The 21,797-nt window shown below is 44.0% G+C and overlaps 2 protein-coding genes across 3 annotated transcripts; both read left to right on the top strand.

Annotated features, from left to right (window-relative positions):
• Window positions 1-207: 207 nt before the first annotated feature.
• On the top strand, window positions 208-5,544 carry vps51 (VPS51 subunit of GARP complex). Its single transcript, XM_034550790.1, has 11 exons — window positions 208-710; window positions 1,149-1,278; window positions 1,393-1,539; window positions 1,634-1,853; window positions 2,185-3,100; window positions 3,208-3,423; window positions 3,654-3,737; window positions 3,836-3,970; window positions 4,055-4,176; window positions 4,522-4,609; window positions 4,696-5,544. Exons 1-11 carry the CDS (start codon window positions 519-521, stop codon window positions 4,954-4,956), a joined length of 2,511 nt encoding a protein of 836 aa, XP_034406681.1. The 5' UTR covers window positions 208-518; the 3' UTR covers window positions 4,957-5,544.
• Window positions 5,545-6,440: 896 nt separating this feature from the next.
• Window positions 6,441-17,279, top strand: tm7sf2 (transmembrane 7 superfamily member 2). 2 transcript variants are annotated; one of them, XM_034550816.1, is made up of 11 exons: window positions 6,441-6,538; window positions 7,715-7,797; window positions 8,524-8,720; window positions 9,572-9,626; window positions 10,084-10,278; window positions 11,431-11,534; window positions 12,898-13,017; window positions 13,138-13,306; window positions 13,392-13,472; window positions 13,569-13,691; window positions 16,633-17,279. In XM_034550816.1, the coding sequence occupies exons 2-11, from the start codon at window positions 7,725-7,727 to the stop codon at window positions 16,791-16,793; spliced, it is 1,278 nt and encodes a 425-aa protein (XP_034406707.1). In that variant the 5' UTR covers window positions 6,441-6,538; window positions 7,715-7,724; the 3' UTR covers window positions 16,794-17,279. The 2 variants fall into 2 exon arrangements, with proteins under 2 accessions (XP_034406707.1, XP_034406706.1); XM_034550815.1 differs by lacking the exon at window positions 6,441-6,538 and having other exon boundaries at window positions 7,703-7,797; window positions 16,633-17,206.
• Window positions 17,280-21,797: the final 4,518 nt, after the last annotated feature.

The following is a 21,797-nucleotide window of genomic DNA, read 5'->3' as shown; positions in this document are numbered from 1 at the left end:
ATGAAATAAAGATGTTATCATCTCTCTGGCACATCATGCACACAACAAATTAAGTTTCTAAATTGTATTGCAGCAGTATCACTTCTGATAATATAGAATAACCGTAAATGTCCGTATCTGTTTATTAAAACCTTTATATTTAGTCTCAAAATTCAGTTGATTTCTGTGTAAAAGTTGACATGCGCAGTAGAGCACTTCCGGACTGTCAAACAATAAGTACAGGTCATTCTCTTGACTACACTTACTCTTTGACGACGTGATGCCGGATAGGCTACAAACCCGGAAACAGTGACGTTGACAAGCTAGCTGCTTGTGTATCGGAAGCAATATTCAATTTTCCAATTAATTATTTGGAATAAGCGCTCTTAATAAGGACAAACAGCTAAGCGACACGAACACCAGTCACGCACAAGTTGACGTGTTAAAGCAGTAACGGTCCGCTTCCTCCTTCCGACGGGACGCCCTCGGCATCTGTCTTTATTGTCGCCTGTTCGTTTCTCAGCCGGCCAGCGAGCAGTATGGACGGTGAGGCGGACGGCTTGGTGGCGGGGTCCGAGTCTGAGGACTCCGGCAGGAAGCGCAGGGTGCACGGCATGCTGAAGATGTACTACGGGATGAACGAGGAGGGAAAGGCCGCGGAGATGGCGAAGTCCTTGGACCCGTGCGACATCAACGGGCCGCATTTTGACCACGAGGTGTTCCTCAACAAGGTGACCACTGCTGTCAAGTGAAGTGTTACCAGTGTGACCCAACTGCCCCAATGGCCTCTGCAGCACCGGGTGCTACTAACGTGTTGCATTAGTGGCTGCTGAAACCCCTGTAATGCTATATGTCTGGTAACCTTTCTATACACTGTCTTATAAATGACACAACCTGTCTTATAAATAACAAAATAAAATAAATTCACCAGAGGGGTCAGAGATGACATGCTACACAGTTTCTTTCGGTGTGCCAGGGAATATGGACACCTGTACAAATGCAGACAGTTGTATGCATTGTATAACTCATTCAACTGCCATTACTGGCCACTTTCACCACATAATATACCAATATTAATAACCAGTAAACACACTGTAATTAGTATGTGTATGTATATGTATATGTATATATATATAATGTGTACTTGTGGGTTTTGTCTCCAAATGCAGCTGAGGAGGGAGTGCTCCCTTGCGGAGTTGATGGACCAGGAGACCTGCATGGTGAAGCAGATCCGCTCTTTGGACAGTGACATGCAGACGCTGGTGTACGAAAACTACAACAAGTTCATATCTGCTACAGGTGAGGGACCGTCTCGCTTCCTGTTAAGTTACTGCTGAAATGTCGTTGGGGTTTCGTTGCCCTGTCCACATGTGGATCGCTGAACCATCCTCGCTTGTTCTTTTTTTTTTCCAGACACCATAAGAAAGATGAAGAACGATTTCAAAAAGATGGAGGATGAAATGGATGGCTTGTCTGCCAACATGGCGGCAATCACAGAGTTCAGCGCTTGCATCAGTGGTACTCTGCAAGACCAGCACGCTCAGATTACAAAACTCTCAGGTGAGGCCTCCACCGGGGAGTTTGTTTTGTGTCCGTCTTGGAGAACTTAAAGGTGATTATTTCCATACTTGTGTCTTGTCATTTTCCACTCCAGGGGTTCACACTCTGTTAAGGAAGCTGCAGTTTCTGTTTGAACTGCCAGCCAGATTAAATAAGTGCCTGGAGATGCAGGCCTACGCTCAGGCGGTGAGATCGCACCGCCGCGCCCGCTGTGTGCTGCAGCAGTACAGCCACCTGCCCTCCTTCAAGGGAATTCAGGACGACTGTCACGCCATCATGGACAAGCTGGCACAGGAGCTTCGACAGAAGTTCAGGTGGGAATCTCCATTTACATTATGGACTCCACTCGGAGGAAACATAACACTTAAGAGTCACGCTTTTTACCATAGAACTAAATAAGGAATTAATCAATTGAAAATGACAAATCCTCTTCTTTTTTTTTCAAACTATTTCCATTATTTTTGCCCTGATTTCACTCAAACTAATATTGCCATTTTGCTACATTGTATGTTGCTCAACTGAAAAGTTAATTTAAAGAATATATATTTCAGATGTTTTGTCATGATTGCCTTACCTTGAATTTGAAAATGTTTAAAGATAAATGTGTTTCCTGGAGATCAACCCTTTCTACCCGTTTTGTTGAAGGGACGGTGGCTCGAGCGCTAAAGATTTATCCGAGTGTGTGGAGCTGCTGCTACAGCTGGATGAGCCAGCCGAGGAGCTCTGCGATAAATTCCTGAGCCATGCGAGGTCCCGACTAGAGTCGGACCTCCAGGGTCTGGAAGCAGAGATAAGACCGTACCCGTCCCCCTCAGCCGTGAAGGATGCTTCTGCACACAGGCCGGTGTCTGCTGCAGCCGCTGGATCTCCGACTGATAACGCCCCTAAAACGAGCGCAATCCCTTCTCCCACCTCCAACACTGACATCCTGGAATTCATTGACCGGGGCTGCAATGAATTTGTCAGCAGCTTGTGCTTAGTAATCACATCCTATCAAGAACTGTTTATCAACCACGCTCAGACCGGCGAGCTGGCGTCCAGAAACATCCCCCAGATGGCGAGCGGCAAGTTGAACGCCTTCGTGGACGATCTGGCCGCTCGGTATTTCTCGCTCGTGGAGCAGAGGATTCAAGAGGAGAAAGGGGTGGGAGACAACTCTCTGCTGGTCCGCGCGCTCGACCGCTTCCACCGCCGGCTTCAGGCCATCACCAAACTGCTGCCGGGCTCCGCCGTGCCGAACCAGGGGACGGAGATTGTGATGCGGGCTGCGAAGGAGCGAGTCAAGCAGTACCTCTCGGCCCTGCAGAGCTTCTACATGGACAGCTTGAGAGACGTGCGGCAGGCCCTGGCGGCGCCGCGGCTCTCCGTGGCCGCAGCGTCAGTGGCCGGCGGCGGAGCTCTTCTAGGGGGACCGGCCTCCGGCAGAGACGCTCCGAACAGCCTGCCGGAGCTGCTCTCCTCCCTGTCGGCCTCCATTCTCAATCAGATTAAGTCTGTGTTGGCGTCGGTGCATCTCTTCACGGCGAAGGACATTGCGTTCTCTAACAAGCCGTACTTTAAGGTGAATCGTTGTTCTCGTTTTACTTGGCCAGTGTAACAGCTTGCCCACCATGTCCCACTCTACCCCATAGTGAGGGTGACCGCTCTCTTTCTGTCTTCTCCTCACAGGGCGAGTTCTGCAGCCAGGGTGTCCGCGAGAGCCTGGTGGTGAGCTTCATAAAGTTTGTGTGCCAGTCTTCTCGGCAGTTTTGCGACAGTGCGGGAGAAAAGGGAGGTTCGACTCCTCCGGCCCTTCTGTTGCTGCTGTCTCGCCTCTGCTTGGACTACGAGACCTCTACTATCTCCTACATCCTCACTCTCACAGACGAGCAGTTCCTCGTGCAGGTAAATGACCCGTCGCCTTATGAACGCTGCGGCATGCACCAATGGCCATATTGCTCTGTAAAAATACATTTAACCGCATTATTTTCCTAAAAGTGGCCTTTTTTGTCTATCAGTGCTGATGAATGTGACTAAAAATGTAAAAAATGTTTTCTTAACATGAAATTCCTTGACATATATTTCACTCCCAAAAGCTAACCTATTTTACTAAACCCAGGTCTTCTCATTCGCAGCACCACAGTCCCGTAACACCCGTCACATCTTTATGTGCAGAAGCCAGGGAGGCAGCACAGAAACTGTTGAACCATTATGTAAAGGTAGGTAACGGTTTTCACCTCCAACACTCACTGATTGAACTTGTTCACTGAGGGAAAATAATCCTCACACGTGTATAACTTGCTGTGTGTTTTTGCAGGTTCAGGGCCTGATTATCTCCCAAATGTTAAGGAAAAGCGTTGAAACGCGAGACTGGGTGAACACCATCGAGCCTCGAAATGTCCGCGCCGTGATGAAGAGAGTCGTCGAGGACACCACCTCGATCGACGTGCAGGTCGCAGCTCACTCGTAATGTCGCCGTCACGCTTTCATCGCCATGCACGGGCCCGTCTCATGAACCGTCTCTGCTCCACCACAGGTCGGCCTTTTGTATGAAGAGGGCGTGAGGAAAGCGCACAGCAGTGACTCCAGCAAACGGACGTTCTCCGTCTACAGCAGCTCGAGGCAGCAAACCCGCTACGCCACCAGCTACACCCCGAGGTAAAGTGGACAAATACACTGAAGAGAGGTGCGGCCCTCTAGCGCTTTTGGGTTTGTTTGGTTTAATGACGGCGTTCTAATACGTTTACAAGATATCAGACTCTGTCCCGTGAGAACGAAGGAATAAAGTTAAAAACTTGGAAATCCAGGCCATCAAAAGTGCTCTTGTCTAAATCTAAAGCCAAGACTCATCACTGCGTGTGACACAGACAGCAAATCTGTATCGCGTCCTTCACTTTTACTGCAGGGGGCGCACTTGTTACTGAGTGGTTATTAATCACGAGAATAAGGTCATTGTTCTAATTGTGGCTTCACTTGAGTGATCTGCCTTTCATCTGCCTGCAGTGCTCCCATGGATACGAATCTGCTGAGCAACATACACAAGCTGTTTTCAGAGAGGATTGACATCTTCAGCTCCGTGGAGTTCAACAAGGTGAGTGCGGGGTCTTCGTCACACGGTCAGTGTAGCCTTCAGTGAAAATACTTTTTCTCTCTCACACAGCCCTTCACTGTCCCCAGGTCTCCGTGATCACAGGAATTATCAAAATCAGTTTAAAGACTTTCCTGGAGTGTGTTCGCCTGCGCACTTTCGGTCGTTTCGGGCTGCAGCAGATCCAGGTGGACTGCCACTACCTGCAGATGTACCTGTGGAGGTTTGTCTCCGACGAGAACCTCGTGCACTTCCTGCTGGATGAGATAGTGGGGAGCTCCGCCCACCGCTGCCTGGATCCCGCCCCGATGGAGCAGAGTGTGATCGAAGTCATCTGTGAACGGGGTTAAAGCTCAAAGTGCAGCCAGCTGGTCAGATCACTACAGACAGAATTACAATATACACTGGAATCGTACGTCCACATTTAAAGAGTCTCTCTTAGATAGTTACTGGTAACTGTTTAATGTATTGATCTAGATTAATACTATACTGTAAAAATTTACTTTAACGACTGTAGGAATATTAAGAAATCTTCCAACACTAAGGAAAATGTGACATTGGGTCGTTGTGTTGTCAAAAAAGATTCAATGCATTTGAGATGGATCAACGTTACATTCCAGGCACATGAGCCTCGAGTACTTGGGTTTAATATTACAATAATAAGTTAACAACAAAAGAATATGAGAAAAGAAACTCCTCATTTTGCCTATCTGCAAAGATAGAAAGAAAGACATGATCCATTATAACAGCAGAACAGCACTTGTTCAAGGAAATGTGTGAATATTAATGACTAAAGAGAAAAGTTGTATCCTTAGTAAATCTCCTGTAATATTAAATTCTGTTAGGTTTTTCTTTTGCTGAAGAATTTGCAATCCGAATGCCATCTTATGTAATCCATGTCTAGCATTAAAGTAACGACAGCAGAACTCTTTCCTTGAGGTGAGTTTGTTTTCTGTGCCTCAGATAAACGGTACGTTAGAAATGGTTTAAATGCGGAAGTCTACAATAAAAGTGTATGAATGTGAGAATGAAAACAGTGGTTCTTCCTTGACAACCAATTGAAGCAGGTATATTTAAAGACGGATCGGCTCTGACCTGAGTGCCCCTCACATTAGGCCCCTGGGAGGGCTCCTTCCCCACTCCCATACCCCTCACTTTAGGCCCCTGGGAGGGCTCCTTCCCCGCTCCCTTACCCCTCACATTAGGCCCCTGGGAGGGCTCCTTCCCCGCTCCCTTACCCCTCACTTTAGGCCCCTGGGGGGGGGGGGGGCACCTTACCCCTCACTTTAGGCCCCTGGGGGGGGGCACCTTACCCCTCACTTTAGGCCCCTGGGGGGGCTCCTTCCCCACTCCCTTACCCCTTTTGAGTTCAACCTTCATTTTGATGTCCGCTACACATCTATTAGGTTGTGTGACTGTTGAAAGCTTTTGCTTTAAAGACATCTGTCAACACCTGGTTAAGCACAGAAACCCTTCTGTGGTAGTTCCTGCTATACGGAGACGGTCCCCAGGACAACGATGACAAACAGACTTATTACTAATGTAGAAATCCTATTGTGATAACAATTTAAAATTATTAGTTTTATAAGTTGTGTTTGTGTAGAAGAGCTTCTGGAGACCAATCGAGTGTCTGATATTGGCCTATATGTTTTCCTGTCACTATTCTTAAACCATGTACAAGAAACATGAAAGATTTCACAACATCTGCAGCCATTCCTCTCTCGTATGTGTCGCCACCTGACGAGCTCATTTGATTGGCCTAACCGCCTTCGGCCCACCCTCTTCTGATAACCACGGAACGATCCGATTGGCTCAGACGCAGTTTCGCGATATTCTACGTGTTTCGGGGGCGTTTCCGTCCGCAGGCTGCAGGTTGGCCCATTGATTGGAACAATCATCTCAGTCGCATCTCCACCTCCATGCTTTACGCCGGTAAGACCCTGCACTGTACTCGCTGTGTTCCAAGACACGCATCTTTATATAGCTCTGTGTTTTCCTGCAATGGCCGTTGTTTCTCTCGCGCTCGTCTCCGTCGACCGTCCGCAGGTAACGGGACGGCAACGACCGGCCTCTCGTGTCACGTTTCAGAGCAGAGGAACCGACCTGAACTTTGTCTCGGTGGTTTACCACTCCAGTAATATTACAACACTACTGGGATACAAAATAACAGACACACTAAATTATGTTACAGAATTTGAAAAAAAGTGCTTAGTTCAAAGAGTATTTAAATATATTCTTTATTTTTATTTTTTTACATCATTGTTGATTTGTCTTGCCCTTTTTTTTTTTTACATTTATTGTCGTCCATGTGTGATAGCATGTCCTTGAAGGCAGCATTTGTATGGCTATCCTATTTAGGGAGGACTTGTCTCACACTGACCAGTCGTTATAACACTCACCAGTGGTTATAACACTGACCAGTGGTTATAACATTGACCAGTGGTTATGACACTCACCAGTGGTTATAACACTCACCAGTGGTTATAACACTGACCAGTGGTTATAACATTGACCAGTGGTTATGACACTTACAGTATTAATACCCTTATGTAAAAGTACTCTGCAACAAGTTTAAGGTCTCAAATGTAAGTGTTTAAGAAATAAGTGCACTTAAATAATCAAAGGTACAAGCCCCTGAAAGTGGCAGAATGACCCCTTAATAGTGTCATATATATTATATTAGTCTGTTATTATTATTATTATTATTATTATTAATAATAATCTTTATTGATGCGTTATAAGGTGGGCGGTATTTTGATGAAGCAGGTTCAGTGATGCCGCTTTGAACTCATTTATACCATCTGTCACACTATCCTGATGAAACTTTCCTGGACAGTCATGTGAATCCTAGCATAATCTCTGTTATTCATAAATGTAGTGAAGTTAAACAGTACATAGCAACATAAATTGGAAATACCGAAGTCATCTCAAATACCTCGGTTGTTTCCGAACTACAGAACTTCAGTAAATACTGCTGTTAACCGGGATGTATGTCTTTTGTTGCAAATCAAAGTACACCATGAGCGGTGTCTGTCACTCCTGTCATTTGTCATTTATTTGAACCCCAAATGTCTTTATTTTGACTGAACTGCCTCTATGTTTTCACAGGAGACCGATAATGAGGCCAAACAGTCAAGCACTCAAACACGGATCCTCACATGACACAGAGAGGGAATTTGGAGGAGCCCTGGGTGAGTCACAGCAGGCCCGACGCCTCATCCGGGCTCCATCACAGCACCTTGTATTTCAGACAGTGACCTCTACAGAACCACGGACGACACCGTGTCGACATTTATACTGTTACGATTGCTAAAATAATGACGTCATTTTATTCACGCGTTGTACTGGTCGCTTGTATCACTTGTTCACACTCCTCTTCATGCTGCATGTGATTCTCAGTGAACAAAAGCAGATTTTATGAAAGTACAAAAGAGCATTGATGCCAGTTTACTATTTGTGGATAATAGACACTGTTGCGTTTGTTGCTTTGTAAAAATCGTAAAAGAAATTCTGCCACAATAGAAATAATACAATACAGCTCTAATTAAGAAGCAACACAACCACCCAACTAGGATGTGTCATTGTAGGCATGAATTGTGTGTGCGTGTGTGCGTGTGTGTGCGTGTGTGTGTGTGTGTGTGTGTGTGTGTGTGTGTGTGTGTGTGAGAGAGAGAGCGTTTTGAACGTGATAGTTGAGCTTTCAGTGGACGACCGGTCTGACAATAAGGAAGTGAACCACACTCGTTGTGCTGGACCCGCCTGGCAGCTAAATTAATTGTTATTCAACATGATTAATTAGTCAAATAAATCCCACATTTGCTGAATCCGTGTGGTGCTTCACATCGTCTCGCTCTGCCTTTCGCTTCATTGCTTCATGGCGGTCAGGTCGTCGTCTCACTTCCTGTATTATCTCCCAGGTGCTTTATGCATCCCCGTCTCTCTCCCGCTGACGGTGCTGTTCCTGATCGGTGTGAGTCGGTCCCCTGAGGCCAGTGTGTTCCAGTGGCCCCCCCCCCTTCCCTCCACTGACCAGCTATGGGACCCTCTGGCCCTCGTGCTTCTGCTGGGCTGGATCGCACTGCACGCCCTCCTCTACGTGATGCCATTAGGAAAGGTATGACTCATAACCTTGAGCCGTCGGTCTGGCTAAACTTACCTTGAATGGCATTGTTCTGGTGATGAACAATAAGGCCAATAAGTCTTTGGGCGTATGGTGGCTTTGATGTTTTGTGTTAAAGTATATATATATATATATATATATATATATATATATATATATATATATATATATATATACTCAATGATAAACATTGATTCATGAAGGAATGATGTTAGGTGATAATTAATACTAATAAATGAAACATTAATTATTGTCTCAACCTTCAGTGGAATTGTGGTGAGTTGTGAATATGATCATATAGTGCAATCATTTAGCTTCATCGTCAACGAGCATGTGGGACTGATATAGATCTTCGTGACTCTGCAAGAAAGCGAATATAATAATAGCGCGCAAGCTAAACATTAAAAAAAAAAAGCAATCTTCATTAAGTCAACAAACCGCTTACTAATGTCAACATCGATTTTAATTTTGCTAACATTAGCCACCACGAGAGACTGGAGCTGCAAACATGAATTGAGCATTAAGGGCGCTTTTCATTTGTTAGACGAGGGATTTCAAAGGCTACGTATGACATATACTGACGGGATAAATATTGTCACTAATATTGTGATTCATTTCAGCCATAACCCCTCAACCTTAGCATGACCGTATATATTATATGCACTATATAATACATAGGCTACATAAAATGCTAAGTTGTGATTAGTAGACTTTCAAGCCATGTATTGTGTAAGATGAGTTATTTGATAGAGAACATTCTTATGCTTTGACTCAGCCTCTGTCCCCATAATGATAATACAGACTATGTATGTGTTCAAATTCAAAATGAGTGTATTTACCTGCAGGTGTCTGAAGGATTAGTGCTGAGGGATGGAACGCGCCTCAAGTATCCCATAAACGGTATCTATATTACTGATCATAAAACACAATATGTTATTTTAACGATGTAATATGTGTCAAAGTCACAGTTGCAATCTTTTAGTCATATTGTCCGTGTGATTTGTTTTGAGTAACGGAGGATAATTGTGCTCTTGAACATTGTTGTCTTTAAAACTGTAGTAATATTGTGACGGCTATTAATATCTCACGGTTGTGCATGAGTTATGAGGGCGTTGTCCTTGCTACGCTTTGCCGTTGTACAATTCACCTGCTGTGACATTTCCTTTCAAGGAGGAATCCGAAAGTAGCGTTTCTTCATGTATCTTTCAGTGTGACCTCTAACACTTTCCAGCTGGTGTGACCTTGAGCTAAAGTTGACTTAAGTTACACAATCTGAAGTTCCATCTCTTCCGACGTGTACCTCCTGTTCACCCCCCCCCGGCTCCTGCATTGAGCTGTGTTTGTTTCTGTCCCTCAGGTTTTCATGGCCTGTGCGTCAGCTGTGTGCTGCTGCTGCTGTTGCTGGTGCTCGGGGCTCCTCTGGGGTCTCTGTTTGAGCTGCTGGTGCCTCTGGCAGCGTGTGCAATAGCAGCGTCGTTCCTGTTCTCCGTCTACCTCTACACCCGCTCCTTTTGGGTGCCGTCTCATGCTCTCGCCTTGGGGGGCAACACAGGTGAGAGTGGAGGTTCATCGCGGAAGGAAATATGGAGCCGTGAAAATACTATTTTAAACAAGAGTCACCGCTGAGGCAGTGTGCGCTTTGCAGGCCTCTATTATTGTGTGCTGGTGTGTTGGTATTCCCGTGGGTAATTATCTAACAGCCGAGCTCTTCAGGAGCCCGCAGGCATCCAGTGAAACACCTTTGGAGTGAGCTGACCCTGCAACACCAGCTGCGCTGTGGGCTCTGCTGCGTATGAAGGCAGAAACCCGAGACCGGCCGGTATCGCCCCTCAGCTTCTGCTCGCTGATGATTATCCTTCCCGGTTTTTGAAGAAAAAAAAGCTCTAATTTCAGTTCACGTGAAATGAACTAAGGCTAGGCGTTAAATAGGCACGTGAATGAATGATTTTAACGTATAATGTCTGCTGGGAGAAAGCAGATTAGAATAAGTCATTGGCTAAAGAGATGGATGACAATAATTCTGGTCGATTTGTAGAACAATTAGGACGTTCCCATCATCTGGTAACTGATGCAATGGTTTGAGCTTTTTTTGCAGCAGACATTTTACCCAGAGCTGTAAACTCACACATTTAAAAGCAAAGAATCTGTGCTTTTCCTACAGAGACGATAACTGCGCATGAATGTGATTTATCGAGCTAAAGAGCTTTTGACTAACGGGATGAGATGCACACTATTTGTCCAGCTTGGTCATTTGTCTCACACAGCCAGACTGTCACAATGCACATCCACGCAGATGACACAAACGAGCAAAAACAGGCAAAAACAGTGCCGGGCAGTAGTTTAAAAATAAAATAATGATTAAATACGTTGTCCGTACATGTCATGTGATAGAGCTGTCAGTGTGGACACCAAGATATTCATATGAAGAAACCTGATTTATGGGTCCATTGGGAATAAATGAATCCTCTCCTCACGATAAGGTGGAGAGCGTTAGAGCCGTCCACAAACGGTTCACTTGTGTAACGGTAAAGTGTCTTCATCATACAGGTTTCAGCTACTCGCTAAGCAATTGACTTCTAATAGATTCATGATTTTTAATTCACTTTCCACTTTTCTATGTACTGCACCTGCACACACTGGACACACATACTTCCTGTATGTGTCAGTGGATTAACTGCAGCATCCATCCCTCTGCCCTTTCTAGGAAACCCCCTTTATGACTTCTTCATCGGACGGGAGCTAAACCCTCGGATTGGAAACTTTGACCTTAAATATTTCTGTGAGCTCAGACCGGGTCTGATTGGCTGGGTGAGTTAACCTGCAGGGGTGAACAATCCATCCAATTTAATTTCCACACAGTTTTGAATCCAGACAGCGAGGAAGATTTCTGTTACAAAGGTTGTTAAATACAAATTGTTATATACACTCATCCTATTTCGAGGTTGAGAATTTTACTGCCCTTAACGAATTCTGAAGAGCTGTTCTATTTATTCTAACTACTCTTTTACTTTGAGAAATTGCATTGCATTCCTTTCTCATACAAAGAGAACGGAATTAAAAGTTAAAACAATATCATTCAATTCAAAATCAGAATACCTTAATAGGACAAGGATTACAACAAATGGGACATAATTAAAATGTTTACTAAAACACAAAGCTTACTTTTCTTACCAACTGCTTAAAACGTCCTACTTTTATTGAAAGATTTCACTTTTTTTCAAACGCATACGCTTGTAAACTTTATTTAATGCTGATCAAGACCAACAGGTGGCGATGTTGCCCTCCACTGATCTTGCACAATAATTAGTAGTCAGAATCAGAAACCTTTCTCCCCGGTGACTTGACACCGCGAGACATTTGTTGGAGGCCGGGCATCATGATCTGGGTTTGGGTCATAATCATGAGACGGAATTTAGAAATTCCAACACCAACCTTAAGATTACAGCATGTTCCTCTTTATCTTCACTCGTACCGATAAAACAACACAGAGACAGTAATAGGAGCGAGTCGTACTGGGAGTTGTCGAGGTAATGAGTCCTTTATTTACGTTTTCTTCTCTATTCACAGTGTAAACAATAAAACCTGCACATGTGAACGCTCTAAAGCCAGGTGCGTAGGAGAGTCAGGAACAGCTTCCACCAACTGGCTGCAGACTGTGTGGGAGATGTTGTTTCCTGTTGAATGTTTACACTCTTTACTTCTACCTTTCAATATCTTACAGTGGCTGAAAATGACTGAAGATGCCTACATTATTTAATGTTTCAAGAAAATATGTAAATCAAGTTCATCGTCTTGCAGAGCCCATTAAGAGAACAACTTGTCTTTATTCAAAGGAAATGTAAAAAAGTAAAGAGGATACAACTTCACGGACATGCGTAACTTAAAAGATGTGTTTGTTACTGAGGGCGTAGTTATGAGAGAGGGGCAGAATATTAGAAACGGCTCTGAATATTGTGTATTAACAAAAACCAACAAGGTAAGCGTCATGACAGATGTGTGATTTATGGTCGCGCTGTTGTATTTGATTGCGTTGCATTGAACGCGCCTTGTTTCAGGCGTGTTTGATGTTTCACTTTTTTCGTTGTTCTGATCCAATTCATCACACGATGAAAAGAAATGTGGCCTAACTCGTGGCGTTAATCGCCATCGGCCTCGCCTGTTGTTCTCCCAGATGGTCATAAACCTCGGCATGTTGATGAAGGAGGTGGAGCTCCGCGGCTCCCCGTCACTCGCCATGATGCTGGTCAACAGTTTCCAGCTGCTGTACGTGGCGGACGCTCTGTGGAATGAGGTGAGCGCTCCCTACTGTCGATCCTTATGTCGAACATGTATCACCGTCCTCGCAGACAATTAATAACTATTATTATTAGATTAATTTCACTTTATCCCATGCACTTTGGTGTCGTACCAGGAGGCCGTTCTGACAACCATGGACATTGTGCATGATGGTTTTGGCTTCATGCTGGTCTTCGGGGACCTGGCCTGGGTTCCCTTCACATACGGCCTGCAGGCCTCCTTCCTGGTCGTGCACCCACAGGCCCTCAGTCCACTCGGAGCAGCGACTATAATAGCGCTGAACGGTAAGCGTGCGTGAGCGCTGTGTGATGTGTTGCGTGGCTCACAGTTAAAGATGGGCGACGGTAACGTGTGTCTCCTTGCCGTCAGGTATTGGATATTATATTTTCAGAAAGTCCAACTCGCAGAAGAACCAGTTCAGACGAGACCCGACACATTCAAGTGTTGCAAGTCAGTCACTCGTACTCTTCTTTCACGTATGATATCTCAGAACAGAGTGAAGAGGGTGTTGATCTCTGAAGTGACTTGCACTTCTACGCTCTGCAGGGCTGGAGACCATCGCCACAGCAACGGGGAAACGTCTGCTGGTGTCTGGCTGGTGGGGGATCGTTCGTCATCCCAATTACCTCGGTGACCTTCTCATGGCCCTGGCGTGGTCCCTGCCATGCGGTAAGACGGCTCAAAAGCCTCTGCAAGGCACCTGTAAAAACACCTTACGTGTCCGACAGTTCAAATGTTAAGTGTGTATCTTTGTTGAATACCGTAATATTTATTTATTCAATTCAATTCAATTCATTTTGTATAGCCCAATATCACAAATTACAAAAATAGATGTCATGTGTACAGAATGAACAGTGTTACAAAGTTACATAAACACATTACATGAATATGACAATGTATGAATGGACCTCCAATCCATGAAACAGAAGGAGGTAGAGAGGAGGGGGGGCGGGGCGCATCAGCAGGGCCAAGGCAGGAGGCCGGCTCACCAGGCATCAGACACCTCCAGGTCCAATGGACCCTATGAGACGTGAAGTCACAACGACTCCGGGGAGGAAGCAGAGTTAATAAGGTGCAATGGAGAGATGTAAATTCATCCATAAGGAGAGAGAGAAGAGGAGATAGGTGCTCAGTGTATCCTAAAACATCCCCCAGCAGCCTATAAGCCTATAGCAGCATATCAAGGGGCTCGACCAGGGCAAACCTGATTCAGCCCTAACTATCAGCACTATTAAAGAGGAAAGTCTTAAGTCTACTCTTGAATGAGGTGACTGTGTCTGCCCACCAGACGGAAAGTGGAAGCTGGTTCCATAAAAGAGGAGCTTGATAACTGAAGGCTCTGGCTCCCATCCTACTTTTTAGGACTCTGGGAACCACAAGTAGCCCCGCATTTAGTGAGCGCAGCTCTCTAGTGGGGCAATATGGTATTACAAGCTCCTTAAGATATGATGGTGCATCACCAATCAAGGCTTTGTAGGTGAGGAGAAGAATTTTAAATGTGATTCTTGATTTTACAGGGAGCCAGTGCAGAGCAGCTAATACAGGAGTAATGTGATCTCTTTTCTTAGTTTTAGTACACGAGCTGCAGTATTCTGGATCAACTGGAGGGACTTAAGAGACTTATTAGAACAGCCTGATAATAAGGAGTTGCAGTAATCTAGTCTGGAAGTAACAAACACGTGAACCAGCTTTTTTGCATCTTTTTGGGACAAGAGTGGTACAAATACATGGACAGCTGTGCACAAGCATTTATTAACAAACCAGCACATATGACGTCAGAAGCCAAACAACCATGTTGACTCCCAAGGTAGAGTGATGTTATTTATTATAGCCAAAGTAAATAAAGCAGAATGACAGAGAGAGTTTTTGCTTTGCTGAAATACTGCCAGTGTTTTCAGCCCGTACGTAGTGTGCTGAGCTCCGTGAGACGGGGGTCACACCGATGAGGTCACACGATGAGGTCACACGATGAGGTCACAACCCACGTCGGAATCTTTGATAAATATCTGCGATCTTCCGTCGGGCTGTTGTTGTCTTCCTGTTAGCCGTGAGACGGATCCCGACAGCTCACCTCAGGACAGCAACAGTTAGTGATTATTTGCTCAGAGGGTGGCTCATGCATCGCTAACAGGGTATGAGGTTTGGATCTTTTTACATTAACGCTGTTGTTATCTTGCTGGGAATAAAAGGAGCCGCTCTCTAGGGATGCACACTTACCAATATTAGACATCATGCCAACACTGACTGGAGTAGCTGGATTGACAATGGGGCGGATTAAAGAGTGATCCCAGTCTCTTCCACACAGTCAGGCATGCAGCTTATTGATGAACCACTGGTATCGGATCGTAACTCGGTACCGCCTGATACCCAAAGCCCAGGCATCAGTGTTGGAATCGGGACTGAACACTTTATTTTAGGCTGCATAATGTCGCTTTGAGGAAAGTTATTTTTGATTTGCCGCTGACTGACGACTAAATCTTCCACAATGGCCGTTTGGTTCACAGAGCATTTAAAAGCTGTAGTTTGTTTCTTTGTCGCCTTCTTTTTCCAAACAGATTTAGGCCTCAATTCTTTTATTGTCCCCCCCCCCCCCCAAACAATCCAGTGCATCAACCAAATACTAAATGCTCCAGGCTGAGCCGTTTACTGTGTCTGTGTGTTGTTTGGTGGTGAGCACATAGTGTGCAGTGGGCGGCGAGAGCGTTTCACTGAAAGCAGATGCACGGTGCGGCTGAAAACAACATTATGAGAGAACCAAAACAATAAAGAAAATCAGAACAAGGAACTGAAAGACGCTCCGTCGAGCTGGCTGTCACGTCACAATGATCTGTGAGTTTGTCCCCTCCAAATATACGTACGTAATAATGGGGTGCATTGATTTTAAAGCCACTTTAAATCAGGAACAAGGTGACATCACAGTAAAACGAACAAAGTCACAAACCTCCCGATCTTTCAGTTATTTTCAGATAGTCTGTGCCGTCGAGACACTTCGGTGGCGACCAGAAAAGCACGGTGTTCCCTTCCTGTGCTTATTAGATAATTATACCATGTTTGTGACCGGGGCAATCAAGGCAGCAACAGCGTGTTCTCTTTGTTCCTCTGTAAGCTGCCTTATGTTCCCTTGAAAACTCAACTCGCTAAAACGGTGTCTGTCAGACTTTTGTTCCAGCTGACACATTCTGCTCATTATTCAAACTTAACGTGACTCGCTGCTGGAGCTGCCTTTGTAATCGAGATGTACTTTAGAATCGGCCTTAATTGCCGTTGCAAAAGTCACAGACGGCTAATTTATGCACCCCAAAAAAAAAGGGGGGGACGAGAAATAAAATCACGACAGCATATTCCAGAATCATTACCATTCGAATCAACATTTTTAACTTAATCAAACTTGTGTTCACCGCAGGGCTCTTTGAAAAGATAATGTACGGCTATATGCAGAGCAGGGTGTACTCTTCATTACAGCTTGTTTGAAGTCATTTACATCATTCCCAATGAGGTCAATAGTAAAGTCATTTTTCCAATTTCTCGTGTGATTCACAAATGTGTTTTCTTTGTCATTATGGTATGTTTCCTGCTGCTCATAGTCGATGCACTTGTGTCTTTTCTGTAGGCTTCTCACACCTTCTGCCTTACTTCTATGTCGTGTACTTCACCGTGCTGCTGATTCACCGAGAGGCCCGCGATGAGAGACAATGTCGGGCCAAATACGGACTGGCTTGGGACTCCTACTGTCGACGTGTGCCCTACAGGATCTTCCCTTATGTCTACTGAACGGGACCAAAAGCTGTCCAACACAAACTTAGCAATCACTTGAAATGGAAATCCATCTTCAGTTCCACAGAACATTATCCAGTGCTGCTCCTGGTATCTGCAGGGATCTCATAATTCCAATCAGCCTTGTTTGGTGAGGCTGTGTGGTTCAATCACAAAATGATGTTCAATGCATCGCTGTTTCCAGTTCGTTGATTTCTTTCGTATTACTTTAAAACCTCAGAGGAATCTGATACGAGCGTATCAGTCTGCATCATTCCAGTATAAAAGGCTAAAGCTGTAGTACATCTGAACATCTGTTATGGCCTTGTGAGTCTTTTCTCTTAAAAAATGTTCTTCTCTTATTTTAATGAGAAAATGTAATCCCAGAAAAATAAAACGCATTTTCACCAGTGCCTATTTTATTAAAAAGACTGTGTGTGTTGTTTTTTTTTTTGTTTTTTTTTACAATATCTCCTTTTTTTGTGTATCGGTGAAATACATTAGAAAATAAAAAAAAATAAAACAACACTTGATCATGTATCTTCATCCTTGCCCTTATTCGATAGACCGTGACTCTCTCTTAGCGTTGTGTTAAACACAATAATGTTGTGTTAATATGGCTGGAATCAAAAGCTTGTATCAAGAGTAGAAAGACGGCAGCGAACCTCATTAAATGGATTCCCCTTTTCAGGATTTAGCTCCTAATCGCAGACGTTCCACGAGATTCTGGGCTTTTTCTGTCAGGCTTCAGCTTTGAATTCGCTCCGTTCCAAAAGTGCTCTGAAAGAACAAATGGTGTGCCGGCTGCATTAGCACAACTAAACGGCCTCAATCATGATTAAAGCAGCGCTCCTTCTCGAAGCTTTGACTCGCAGCAGGTTGGTTCCCTGTGTGGGTGGCAGGCGGTCGCATTGTGTGTCACCTTGACAAAGTCTTTTTGAATAGCGGCTTACTAAGTAGTAATTCATGCAAGATGGTCTGTTATTATGGCCATTTTACAAGTGGAGTTTTGTCTTTTAACATATTTAGACCCCTTTTATATTAACAGGCAAGGTCTTTTTCCGATTGTGATATTTCTCTCTCGTTGCAGTGAGGTGTGTGCAGACCGATGGCGGCGCTCCCTGCTGATGCACACCTCCATGTTCACCTCCATGTTCACCTCCATGTTCACCTCTTAGGCCCACACACCACTCAAGCTGTTTGTTGTTGATTTTTCATACGCTAAGTGCTAATTAGGAATGTGCTTGCATAATGTTGCATTTGTCCACACGGTGGTTGATTTCATGCTGAATTAATACATAACATTGTTACATTTTTTGTATGTGTCTATATATATCTATATATATATATATGTATTTTTCTTTTCTCCCATTTCTGTTTTGTTGCACTTGTAACACTTTATGTTTCTGTTGAGAAAAGTGCTATTATGGAATGTTATATGGATATTATCGTATGAGATTTAGTTATTTGAATGTTGATTTATTTTATACAACATTTTTGTGTGAATATAATTAGAAGAAAATAACAAGTGATCCAAATGAAACACACCCAACAGGTGCATGCTGGGTCCGACTGTCATGGTGGACTGCGTTCACTCAGGACCTTTGACCTCCAGTGAGCCGCTCGAGGCCTCTCAGCTGTTTGTGACTGCAGGTCTGAAAAGATGGGAGCTAACTCTGTCAGAGGGACTGGGACTGCTTATAGTGGGACAGTGAGGTCGAGTGGACTGGTCTTAATGGGACAGAGAAGTTGAGTGGGATGCTTATACTGGGACAGAGTTGAGTGGACTATAGTTATTGTCGAGTGTGCTGCTCAAAGATATGTCACGCTTTAAGAATGAGCAGCAGTAAAGTTGAACATGAGCAGATGAGAACTTTGTGCACATGACAGGTGAGTACCTCAGTAATGTGTAATAATGTATTGACACACCAAACCGTGATGATTGTGACTCTCCAGAGGAGAAAGTCAACAATGCTAACGGTGTGAGCATGTGTTCTCTGTTTTCTTTAATGTGCTTGTGACATATTGTTTGTACATATCCGGTGCTGTTTGCCTTGGTGATGTTTTATTCTACCGTTGAGTCGTCAGGGTATTTTATTTATGTGGTTTAATAATGCTTGCTGCACGTGTCGCGGTGTCCATAGTTTGATTCATTATTATTTTCATTTATTTGTCTGTGTTTTGACTGAGTTTTCTGGTTAATTCAATAAAGGTTACAGATTCACTGTAAATAAAATAGGTTGAAATATTTCACATCAAAATCCAAGATAAGGATCAGGAAACCATTGAACTGTATGTGGTTATCTAAGAATTGAATGCGTACGAATACATCACTCAAGGACATTTTCTGCAGAAGGCATAATTTTACTTTGATACTCTTTTGCTCGTAATACCACCAGGGTTCTAATGGTATTTATACATTATTGTATTGTATTTTACTAAAGTACTTATTTCACCACTGATCCAAACACACAGCTCTATTGAGAATGAGAAACTTTGACAAAAACACCCAAACTCAAATATTCTGACCACGCAGTAAATACTTTATTAGTTTATTATTGTCTAAACTGACTAAATATTGTCATAATCAGGTACATGTGTCTCAGTTTGACACTGATCTGATTTACTGCGAAAAATAGCGGTAGCATCTTTTTTACTTCCAAGTGTTAAATCACGGTATGTCTGTCATTGGGGTAAACTGTCTCGGTCATTTCTAAGAGCAGAAGAAGCATTGCAGAAACATTTGTAATTGAAAATGATCTCAGTATTCAGTTACAGATGCAAGCGATGGGTATTTTTGTAAACGAGACAGCAGCTGACAGTCGGAGTGAGTCACGCTCGAGTCTCTGTCTGGACCGACGAGCCGACCTCCAAATAAAAGCACCAGTGCGAACTGTTAAGAAAGCACACCTGCTCCTTTTTGTTATTCTGTGGATGAAAACATGTATTTGGTTGTGTAACTAACAGAATGTAAATGTGTTGCCCGGAGTGTATTTGTGATGAAGGTGGAGATTTTCACTACAGGACATTCTGTGTACGGAAACAATTAAACAAAATCCATTCTGTGTTCGGCAGGATTTTGAGTGTGAAGACGACACACTCCACTCAACTGTTCAATTTCCCCCTTTTTAATTAAATATCTTCTTTTAATCAAATGATTCACCTTTTGATTTAATGTGCTTTCACTCCTCAGAATCATAGTCTTCTTGTTACCATCATTGCCGTAATATACAGTACAAGTATGTCCCTGTGGCCTTATGCCTGCATGTCCGTACAGCCATCATAATAATATGCAACATCCCAGAGTGTCTTGCATAATAATGAATGTGTGTGTGTGTGTGTGTGTGTGTGTGCGTGCATGCGCGCGTGTTTTTGTGTGCGCATCTAAGTGCAGAGGTGCATGTGTGCGTGCGCTTTCCAAATGTGTATGCCAGTCGTGACGTTTCAGGCCCATCAGTTGTAGCCAGTTTCCATGGTAACGTCTCTCTGAGAGCACAGACGTAGGAGAGAGGGGAACGGAGTTGAGACCAAACGGGAAGAGCCCAGGATGATGAGTGTGAAACCGTGGGATGAGACCGAGCGAGAAACAGATGCGCGTGTGTGTGTGTGCGCGTGTGTGTGTGTGTTGCGGTGTGTATCCTGTAATAAACAGGTGTCATGAATAGACGCTTTGGGGTTGTGGTCGTCATGACTACGCACACAAACCTGATATACATGCACCAGATGGAATATGAATTTAAGGAAATGCACTGTGCAGCAAAGCAGTGCTGCAGGCCATGTTAACCAAGTGGAATTGGATTTTTCTGTGTTTTGAGTGAGAGCCTCGCAGTGAGTCAACAGGAATCTCAAACACAATGTAGTTTCCATGGTAACAGCAAATGGTCAGGGAATGATATGTCCTTTTCAAACAGCGGCTTGAAGCCCCGTTGTTGCTCTGCTTTCTGTCTGAATCATTATTTGAACAAGTGATAACCCAGCAAACCTTACAGACCCGACAAATGACTCCCTGAGGCGCATTTTCTGCTCTGTCTCTTTTTTTCCCCTTTTGAAACCAGAAAGAAATGATAATGTCGCGGAGCATAAAAATGTCAGAAGATGTCTTACAGCTGCAGTGACATTCTCATGAGTGATCTCTTGCCGTGGAGATGTACTCGTGTCAACTAACTTTTGTTATGCAATCCATTAGGCACCCAGTGCTCTATAATTTGATATGTTAGTATTCTGGAGGCGCAGACAGTAATGAAAGGCTATCATCCTCTCTCTGCCGCCTCTCCAGTGGAAGCTCCTTTCACATCTGTGAGGCATTTTATAGGCAATTCTGTTATTTTGGTGCTTTATAAGAGTTTGGGTGAACGTCTCTGAGACCACTTCTAAATGCAGCTGTTTTTTTGACAGATGTCGATGTTCCTCTCCTCTACTCCGTCTAATGCACCACTCGGCATCCTCGCTTATAAATTGCCCACATCATGCTCAGAGTTATGTATTTCTTGTGTTGGCAGAGCATCACATCTGAAAAACTCCAACACAGATGGCGAAGACACTGACCCTCAACACACAGGAAGCAAGACACTCGTAGATGATCTTTTTGGCATTACTGTTTTATTAGAATACGGCATGAGAATCGCTGTTTATTAACTGTACATCATAGTGTAACCTAATAAATATATAAAGTAATCCACCAAATTTACTGTAGCGTACATTGATGATAAATGTATAAAAGACAGATACAAATAGATATACTTAAATACAGTTTTCTAAAATGCTTCGTTTAGAGCAACTACATCATGACATTCATCTGAGCTGTTTTCTCCTCCTTTCCACGTGTTCCTGTGCTTTAATAGTGATTGTCCACACACTCATATTGTTGGCAGAGTTTTGAGGTTTCAGAGTCCTGTGATTACTTTCATGGGAGCATCATTTGGCACAGTTTGTCCCGTCTACTGTGTGTCTTCAGGAACACTGACACGTCCGTCACACACGCCGTTTGAGTTGCTCCTTCGGACCTTTTCATTTGTACCAACG

The sequence above is a fragment of the Cyclopterus lumpus genome, chromosome 14 (assembly GCF_009769545.1).
Source record: "Cyclopterus lumpus isolate fCycLum1 chromosome 14, fCycLum1.pri, whole genome shotgun sequence".
Lineage (NCBI taxonomy): Eukaryota > Metazoa > Chordata > Actinopteri > Perciformes > Cyclopteridae > Cyclopterus > Cyclopterus lumpus.
This window is presented reverse-complemented; position numbering and strand designations above follow the sequence as displayed.